Source organism: Hippocampus comes, unplaced genomic scaffold (genome assembly GCF_001891065.2).
Source record: "Hippocampus comes isolate QL1 unplaced genomic scaffold, H_comes_QL1_v1.1 scaffold237, whole genome shotgun sequence".
NCBI classification, from domain to species: Eukaryota; Metazoa; Chordata; class Actinopteri; order Syngnathiformes; family Syngnathidae; genus Hippocampus; species Hippocampus comes.
This window is the reverse complement of record NW_017806159.1, coordinates 550,669-560,391: the sequence shown is the minus strand read 5'-3', so window position 1 is coordinate 560,391 and position 9,723 is coordinate 550,669. Positions and strand designations below refer to the sequence as shown.

The 9,723-nt window shown below is 40.8% G+C and overlaps 1 protein-coding gene across 1 annotated transcript in view; it reads left to right on the top strand.

Moving 5' to 3' along the window:
- cps1 (carbamoyl-phosphate synthase 1, mitochondrial) overlaps window positions 1-9,723 on the top strand; it is a 76,740-nt gene that overhangs the window by 13,913 nt on the left and 53,104 nt on the right. The window contains exons 22-26 of the mRNA XM_019895351.1: window positions 557-698; window positions 934-999; window positions 1,148-1,211; window positions 1,346-1,527; window positions 4,174-4,368. Of these exons, the coding sequence (XP_019750910.1) occupies window positions 557-698; window positions 934-999; window positions 1,148-1,211; window positions 1,346-1,527; window positions 4,174-4,368 (649 nt within the window). The remainder of the gene's footprint in view (window positions 1-556; window positions 699-933; window positions 1,000-1,147; window positions 1,212-1,345; window positions 1,528-4,173; window positions 4,369-9,723) is intronic.

Genomic DNA, 9,723 nt, shown 5'->3' with positions numbered 1-9,723 from the left:
TGCTGTCAGACGGAAACTCCACAGAGTCAAGTTCAGGTGGCCCTGTGGCTCCCTTGCTCCACAGGAGGATTATGTATGTGCATCACTTAGGTGGTTCTTAAGATTGTGATCGCTTTGACGTTGAAAGAAACATTCTTTCCAAGATACAATTTTTTTGCTCCATCCTTTTTTTTAATTGTTTTTTTTTTTTTTTGGTAGTGCTTCTATCACACTTAAAGACTCCCATTCGCAGACCGGCTAAAACGTACCAGGAGTAGATTTTAACCGTTTCGGGGACAGCGGTTACTACAGTGGACGTGTTTTCAGATTACAGGTTATAATTCTTGGTGTGTTGAAAGGGTTAAATAAGGTCACAAACGCTTGATAATGTCTGCATTGCTTTTTTCGTGCTCACTGTAGCACAGCCTTTGCTCAATCTGTGTTTGTGCTCGTTTAATAATGACATTAGAACGTCGTAAGATGTTTAAAAAGCCCATTTATTTTCCGCAATAGATCTACAGGCAAGTTGATGTGACTTGGATAAGGGAGGTATCTGTTTAAATTCCATTTCTAATAGTCTGTCAGTGTCAAAGGGCCTGCTTCTGAGGGCCAAGCAGGAAGGCTTCTCGGACCGTCAGCTTGGACTCATTTTGGGGATCAGCGAGGGAGCGGCGAGACAGATGAGGCTCAGACATGGGATCAGACCTTGGGTCAAACAGGTGGGTGGCACTCGTTTCTTGACTGGAGGTTCTTTTATAGATTCCTTGATCATCATCTTGATCATATACAGTATGCTGATGAATATGAACACAAAGAGCGAAACCAGCATTTTGAAATATGACTTTGTGCTTCTTGTTTCATGTTTCTAATGCTTTGTTGCATTAAGTATTTAAGTGAGAATAAACCATGAAAGGATTATTTAATTTATTTTATATGTTTAAATTTTCTTCTCAGATTGACACATTGGCAGCGGAATATCCTGCCAAAACCAATTACCTGTATTGCACCTATCATGGCCAGGTGAGAGGTGTAAAAAAAAAAAAAAAACAGTTTTATTGTTTCTCTGCAAAGTGATAGAAATAGAAACACATTTAAATGAATGATCCAAAAATATGAAGATTGATTCCAAACAAACCAATTACTGATAATTGATGATCCAATTCACCAGGAGCATGACTTGGACTTTCAGGACCAGTCAGTTATGGTTCTCGGTTGTGGACCCTATCACATTGGTGAGTTAAGTTCTCAATCTCGTTTCAACATCAGTTCTGCGTTATTTGACATGATTTGATTGAATACTGTCATGTATTTTTTTTCTACCCTTCGACGCCAGACTTTTACTTTTATGATCTATTCTGTCCACCAGGGAGCAGTGTTGAGTTCGACTGGTGTGCAGTGTCAAGCATCCGAGCCTTGAGACAGATTGGCAGGAAGACAGTGGTGGTCAACCATAACCCCGAGACAGTGAGCACTGATTTTGATGAGTGCGACCGTCTATACTTTGAGGAGCTGACCCTGGAGCGCATCTTGGACATCACCCAACAAGAGGTCAGCACCCACTGACCCTTTTGATGTGGTCAATACAAATGATGCGGTTTGCTCCCTGCTGGCTGAGTGGTGAGGAGCCATAGAAAGTAGTTATAAGTGGGAGTTCAGCTGCAGAGGGTTTCAATTGTAACAGCAGTAGTCTGGAGCTGAAGCACCTTAAAACCCTCTTAGCCATGTCCGGTATATTCAGTACTGGCCTATTCTTTCTATACTTGTAGTTCGTAATTATTTATATCACCTACAAGAAAGTATGTGGCTAGATTCATGAACAGGCGTGCATTTTTACATCATAATCTTTTGTGACTCCATTCCTGTTGTTGTTGTTGTATTTTTGTTTTTTTTTTAATGCATCATGGTTTTTCACGTTCACTGAATGGAATCTTTAAGCAGCCCCCCAAAAGAAAAAAGAAAAAAAAAGAATATAACTTTCCTCAAGGTAAATGGCAATTCGACCCTTTTGGTCACAATGACACCATTCCATCATTAGGAAAGAATTATCATCATAAATACATCCATTTTTTTTAAATGCACCTGTCCCCACTTGGGTTGAGCTGGAGTCTCTTCCAGCTGACTTTGAGCGAGAGGCAGGGTAAACCCTGGACTGGTTGCCAGGCAATTACGGGTCACATATCGACAAACCACCAAAGCCTTCAAACTGTGAGGCATGCATGCTAACTGCTCACCTTGCCATCCCAAAGCATAATTTATCATTCAGAACAATTACATTTTATTTTCATGGAACATAATGCCAGGTTAATGTTCATCATCCAAGTGAATACTAGTCCTAGTGTGCACCACACATCTATGTGTTGAGCCCAGTTTACATTGAATAAGGCAGATTTCCTTTCCCTAATCAATTATAAGATATCCTAATCGATTTTCTTTGACATCCAGTAAATGAACCAGTGTGAATAAAGGTCTGTTATGTTCAGAGAGTTTGCATGATCATAAATCCCACTCTCACAGCTATAAAACCCTGTAGATTTGTTTTAATGCGTGACTGTGGGTGCGACTAGGTGTGTGTGTGTGTGTGTGTGTGTGTGTGTGTGTGTGTGTGTGTGTGTGTGTGTGTGTGTGTATTCAGCTTTGGAGCCTGAAGATAAACCCTGGTCAGGGTGACCCTTTTGATGTGGTCAATACAAATGATGCGGTTTGCTCCCTGCTGGCTGAGTGGTGAGGAGCCATAGAAAGTAGTTATAAGTGGGAGTTCAGCTGCAGAGGGTTTCAATTGTAACAGCAGTAGTCTGGAGCTGAAGCACCTTAAAACCCTCTTAGCCATGTCCGGTATATTCAGTACTGGCCTATTCTTTCTATACTTGTAGTTCGTAATTATTTATATCACCTACAAGAAAGTATGTGGCTAGATTCATGAACAGGCGTGCATTTTTACATCATAATCTTTTGTGACTCCATTCCTGTTGTTGTTGTTGTATTTTTGTTTTTTTTTTAATGCATCATGGTTTTTCACGTTCACTGAATGGAATCTTTAAGCAGCCCCCCAAAAGAAAAAAGAAAAAAAAAGAATATAACTTTCCTCAAGGTAAATGGCAATTCGACCCTTTTGGTCACAATGACACCATTCCATCATTAGGAAAGAATTATCATCATAAATACATCCATTTTTTTTAAATGCACCTGTCCCCACTTGGGTTGAGCTGGAGTCTCTTCCAGCTGACTTTGAGCGAGAGGCAGGGTAAACCCTGGACTGGTTGCCAGGCAATTACGGGTCACATATCGACAAACCACCAAAGCCTTCAAACTGTGAGGCATGCATGCTAACTGCTCACCTTGCCATCCCAAAGCATAATTTATCATTCAGAACAATTACATTTTATTTTCATGGAACATAATGCCAGGTTAATGTTCATCATCCAAGTGAATACTAGTCCTAGTGTGCACCACACATCTATGTGTTGAGCCCAGTTTACATTGAATAAGGCAGATTTCCTTTCCCTAATCAATTATAAGATATCCTAATCGATTTTCTTTGACATCCAGTAAATGAACCAGTGTGAATAAAGGTCTGTTATGTTCAGAGAGTTTGCATGATCATAAATCCCACTCTCACAGCTATAAAACCCTGTAGATTTGTTTTAATGCGTGACTGTGGGTGCGACTAGGTGTGTGTGTGTGTGTGTGTGTGTGTGTGTGTGTGTGTGTGTGTGTGTGTGTGTGTGTGTGTGTGTGTATTCAGCTTTGGAGCCTGAAGATAAACCCTGGTCAGGGGAGCAAGCCCATGAATAATGAAGAGCGTTTCCAAGATCCACCTGCCATTGCCATGGAAACGGCATCATGATGCATACCGACTGAAAAGGGAGCCGCGATCTGTTAAGAAAAAGAGCAGGAGCATTTTTTTCCCCCCCTTCTGACATGCACACTTCCTCCGGTGATAAACTAAACTCATGGCACAGCTGAGATGAACTGTTTGCGTTCGTCTCATCTTTTCTCTTTGTCATCAGTCTCCAAAATAATTAAAATTGGCCGCAATCTATAAATCTTGGTTGATAGGTGTTTGGCAGGAGGATAAAGTATATTGACAAATTATGTTCTGGCTTTGTGTTTCTCATTTATTTATTTTTTTGATCTACTTCACTGTTCTATTTTTGATCTTCGGTATTTGAATTCTAACCACTCCTTCTTTTGCAGGGTTGCAGTGGCACCATTGTATCAGTGGGAGGTCAGATCCCAAACAACCTTGCAGCTCCTTTGCACCTGAATGGGGTGAACATTTTGGGAACGAGTCCCCTGCAGATTGACCGAGCTGAGGAGCGCTCCGTTTTTTCCAGGATCTTGGATGACCTCGGAGTGGCGCAAGCCCCTTGGAAGGCCCTCAACTCTCTGGTAAGAAGGAAGCAACATTCATAGGAAATACAACAACTCTTGCCCTCATACATAAATGCAATATACAAACATCAACTGCAATATTGATTTCTTAATTTAGACTAACAATCTGAACAAGGGGCGGCCCGAGTGGTTAGCACGTCGACCTCACAGTGCACAGGTGCAGGGTTCGATCCCAGATCCGGCCTACGGGTGTGGAGTTTGCATGTTCTCCCCGTGCCTGCGTGGGTTTTCTTCGGGTACTCCGGTTTCCTCCCACATTCCAAAAACATGCTTGGCAGGTTAACGGAACACTCTAAATTGTTCCTGGTTGTGAATGTGAGCGCGAATGGTTGTTTGTCTCTCTGTGCCCTGCGATTGGCTGGGAACCGATTCAGGCATGTTTTTGGAATGTGGGAGGAAACCGGAGTACCCGGAGAAAACCCACACAAGCACGGGGAGAACTGTGAGGTCGACGTGCTAACCACTGGACCACCGGGCCACCCTGAATAAGAACACGTTGGTCAAAATGGAAAATGACACTGACCCCCTGCCTCATGGCTAGAAAACAAAAAAACAAAACTTTCTCTGAGGGGGGCTGGTTGACACCCCCCCCAACTCCTCATTTGAAATCATGGAAGTATAATGAATCTATTCCACAGTCAAGCCTTGACTATATTCAAAGTTAATTTACTGTACAAATCAATGTTTTTAGTAATATTTTAAAACCCAAACAAATGTACAATGTACCACAATGTTAACACAATGAAAACCTTTTGAATGACACGTTTTCTTTTTCTGAGGGACATTTTCATTAAAGATCCTTTCTAACCCGCAGAAATTCAATGTTGTTCACATTTGGAGGTCCTATACCCAATATTTATTTTTTTCGTCCACAAAATGCATGATGGTTGTTTGTCATTCTAGTTTTGGAATAAAACTGCAGCCTTTTTTTTTTGTTTTGGGCTATCAATCAAGCATGAGGCATTTCCAGTGTTTTGTACATTTGACTTGTTTCCAGCCACATTCCTGTGAGGAATAGGAAGACATCTTTTCAACCAAAGCGTGAAGGACAAGGAAAAGTATAGAGCGAGTCTAAAATAATTCTCTTCTATTACTTTTCTCCTGGGCTAGTTTCCACAAAATCTATTAGATTGTACAGAGAAAATGTTGTGTCTATCTATTCCCCGATGATCTCAAAGAGTTTGTTTTTGTTTGGCGAGCATAATGCCATCTGGGCTGCTTGCGGTGCTTGCGTCTGTCAAGACTGCCTCGTTGCATGCTTATGAGTTAATGTTGAGAAATGGTAAAGGTGAGAGAGAGAGAGAGAGAGAGTAAGAGAAAAGAGGCGATGAGGAATAGGAACTAATGTGCGAGATGGCCCCTGGAGATTGCAAACTGCTCACAACTCTTTAAGACACACCGACTATAATTTGTGTGTGTGTTGGGATGGTTTGGATAGAGAGATTTCTTTCTCTCTCTCTCTCTCTCTCTCTCTCTCTCTCTCTCTCTCTCTCTCTCTCTCTCTCTATATATATATATATATATATATACTGTATATACATTTATATATATCCATATACAGTAAATGGAGATTTCCATTTGATGAACATGTCATGTCATGCTAAAAACGATTGCTACATGAGTCAAGAGCTTCACATTAACTTGTCAGTCATAGAACATGATATCTGAAATCGCACATAAGGACTGTATTTGGTTGTGGGTTAGATCCATAGAGTTGCATGCGCACACTGCAAATATTATACTAAGCGTCTGCATCATTCAATCCAAAGTCTAGCGATGTCATATTCATCATTCATTTCATTTCTCATCCCCATGGTGCCACTCTGCATGCAAGGCAGATGACATGGATTCGCATGCGCACGTTTATTCATATGACAGTCAATCCTATTCCAGGCAAACATGTATTTCTGTGTAAAATGCCTCATGCTGTTTCTTGATGAAGGCTGCATCATGTTTCTTCTCCCGGATTACATTTAGAGTATCCCCCCCTCCCCCCCCAACAACAACAACCCAGCTAAACATGTAATTACTTGACTTGTCATATATTGGCATTGTGGCTGCTGAAATGCCATGAAGAAAAGATGGTGATACACGAGGAACTATCATTAACTGTCAGTTTGCTTCCATCCGTTTTTCACATTCCTCATGTAAAGGGAATGAAAGAAGAGGGCGAGGAGAAAAAAAAAGGAAGACAGTGTTTTTTTATCATTACCACTAGATGGCGACAATGTATTGCTTTGTGCCAGGATTGGTTTCATCAATCACCAGGTTAACCACAACTAGAAAACAGGACATCATAATTTCTTGCAACGTCTACACAGTATTTGTTCCAGGACCCAGTCGATGTTTGCGTTTCATCATCAGTTTGAATTTGTCAGAACAGATGCAGAGATTTTCTACTTGCATGGCAGAAACTGGAATAAACGTGCATATGCTGTTTCAAATTCAAGTGGTTGGAAAAAAAATATATTGATGCAGTTTGGTGATTTATTTTTTTTAACAATTTTAACTGATAATTGATTTGTTAAAATACATATAGCAGCCCTAAATTCACATTTAGTTTCATCCAACCCAGAATGTATTTTATGTACCCTCCATTTAATGGTGTGAATCAGCTCACTCTATACTGTATATGCTCTTCCTTAAAGGGGACGTCAACCCCCAAGATTTTCTTTACAATAAATTCATGCAGCCCTGCTATTCTAAACACGGCATTCTGTTTAACATTGCGTTTGTGGAATATGAGTTGCGCATTAAAATTTGTCCATCTCAGCGGGCGGCCATTTTGCCACTTGATGCGGATTGAAAATGACATCACAGTTGCTCCGGTAACACCAATCATGGCTCAGCTTCAGAAAACGCGTGATTTCATTTTCAGTCGACAGCAAGTGTCAAAATGGCCACCCCCTGAGATGGATAAAAACGGATGGATTTTGCTGCTTAGCTTATATTCCACAAGCGCAATATTAATCAGAATGTTGTGTTTAGATTAGTCGAGACATATAGAGAGCAACAAAATTACCCCCCCCCAATTCTGTCCACCATCCATTATTTGGAGCATTACTTGAATAGCCAAGTAATTTTTAAGATTCTACTGAAGGAAACGTGTTGGATTATTGCCCTTGCAACAAGGAGAATGAATGATGAACTTGATGATGATGAATTATAGATGTTCGGCGGCATCTGTTTCATGTTTCTCCCCCGAAGGCCCTCCACGGCGGTATGAGCGTAGATCAGATCCACCGGTTGACGGCCATTGACACGTGGTTCCTGCACAAACTCCAAAGGATAGCGCAACTGGAGCAACACCTTGCAAACCACAAAAGGTATTAGAAAATCATTCCAAATATGGTCTGAAGGCACAGAAGTTTACCAAATGTTTAGTCTTCATCCTGGCTTGGGGTCACCATTTTGGGTGGCTTCTAACTATTCCATTTGAGAATTCCCCCATAGATTCAGAAATGATCATGTGGACTGATTGTTATTTTTACAGCATTGTAAAGGAAATACGGTTATTTCAATTGATTTCACGTGTAAAATTACAATTGATGTTGAGAAAATTCTATGATCAAAGGACCCGAATGGTGCTCACCTCAATGCATCCGCTGGTGTCTGCAACTCTCCGCGACCGCCTTTAAGAAAAGGGGCCATTTTTGGAAAATCTCCACCCAAAAAAAAAAAAAAATTGAAAATATCATCCGGTATAATATATTTGGATCTCATTCTATCACATTTTTTTAAAATGTCCAATCAAGTTTCTCTTGCCCTGCCTTCCAGCTTCAACATGGACAATTCTTAGAAGAGTCTATTATGAATTTCCAACACCGGTTTCCTTCTCACTCTTGATAATGTCTGCATTGCTTTTTTCGTGCTCACTGTAGCACAGCCTTTGCTCAATCTGTGTTTGTGCTCGTTTAATAATGACATTAGAACGTCGTAAGATGTTTAAAAAGCCCATTTATTTTCCGCAATAGATCTACAGGCAAGTTGATGTGACTTGGATAAGGGAGGTATCTGTTTAAATTCCATTTCTAATAGTCTGTCAGTGTCAAAGGGCCTGCTTCTGAGGGCCAAGCAGGAAGGCTTCTCGGACCGTCAGCTTGGACTCATTTTGGGGATCAGCGAGGGAGCGGCGAGACAGATGAGGCTCAGACATGGGATCAGACCTTGGGTCAAACAGGTGGGTGGCACTCGTTTCTTGACTGGAGGTTCTTTTATAGATTCCTTGATCATCATCTTGATCATATACAGTATGCTGATGAATATGAACACAAAGAGCGAAACCAGCATTTTGAAATATGACTTTGTGCTTCTTGTTTCATGTTTCTAATGCTTTGTTGCATTAAGTATTTAAGTGAGAATAAACCATGAAAGGATTATTTAATTTATTTTATATGTTTAAATTTTCTTCTCAGATTGACACATTGGCAGCGGAATATCCTGCCAAAACCAATTACCTGTATTGCACCTATCATGGCCAGGTGAGAGGTGTAAAAAAAAAAAAAAAACAGTTTTATTGTTTCTCTGCAAAGTGATAGAAATAGAAACACATTTAAATGAATGATCCAAAAATATGAAGATTGATTCCAAACAAACCAATTACTGATAATTGATGATCCAATTCACCAGGAGCATGACTTGGACTTTCAGGACCAGTCAGTTATGGTTCTCGGTTGTGGACCCTATCACATTGGTGAGTTAAGTTCTCAATCTCGTTTCAACATCAGTTCTGCGTTATTTGACATGATTTGATTGAATACTGTCATGTATTTTTTTTCTACCCTTCGACGCCAGACTTTTACTTTTATGATCTATTCTGTCCACCAGGGAGCAGTGTTGAGTTCGACTGGTGTGCAGTGTCAAGCATCCGAGCCTTGAGACAGATTGGCAGGAAGACAGTGGTGGTCAACCATAACCCCGAGACAGTGAGCACTGATTTTGATGAGTGCGACCGTCTATACTTTGAGGAGCTGACCCTGGAGCGCATCTTGGACATCACCCAACAAGAGGTCAGCACCCACTGACCCTTTTGATGTGGTCAATACAAATGATGCGGTTTGCTCCCTGCTGGCTGAGTGGTGAGGAGCCATAGAAAGTAGTTATAAGTGGGAGTTCAGCTGCAGAGGGTTTCAATTGTAACAGCAGTAGTCTGGAGCTGAAGCACCTTAAAACCCTCTTAGCCATGTCCGGTATATTCAGTACTGGCCTATTCTTTCTATACTTGTAGTTCGTAATTATTTATATCACCTACAAGAAAGTATGTGGCTAGATTCATGAACAGGCGTGCATTTTTACATCATAATCTTTTGTGACTCCATTCCTGTTGTTGTTGTTGTATTTTTGTTTTTTTTT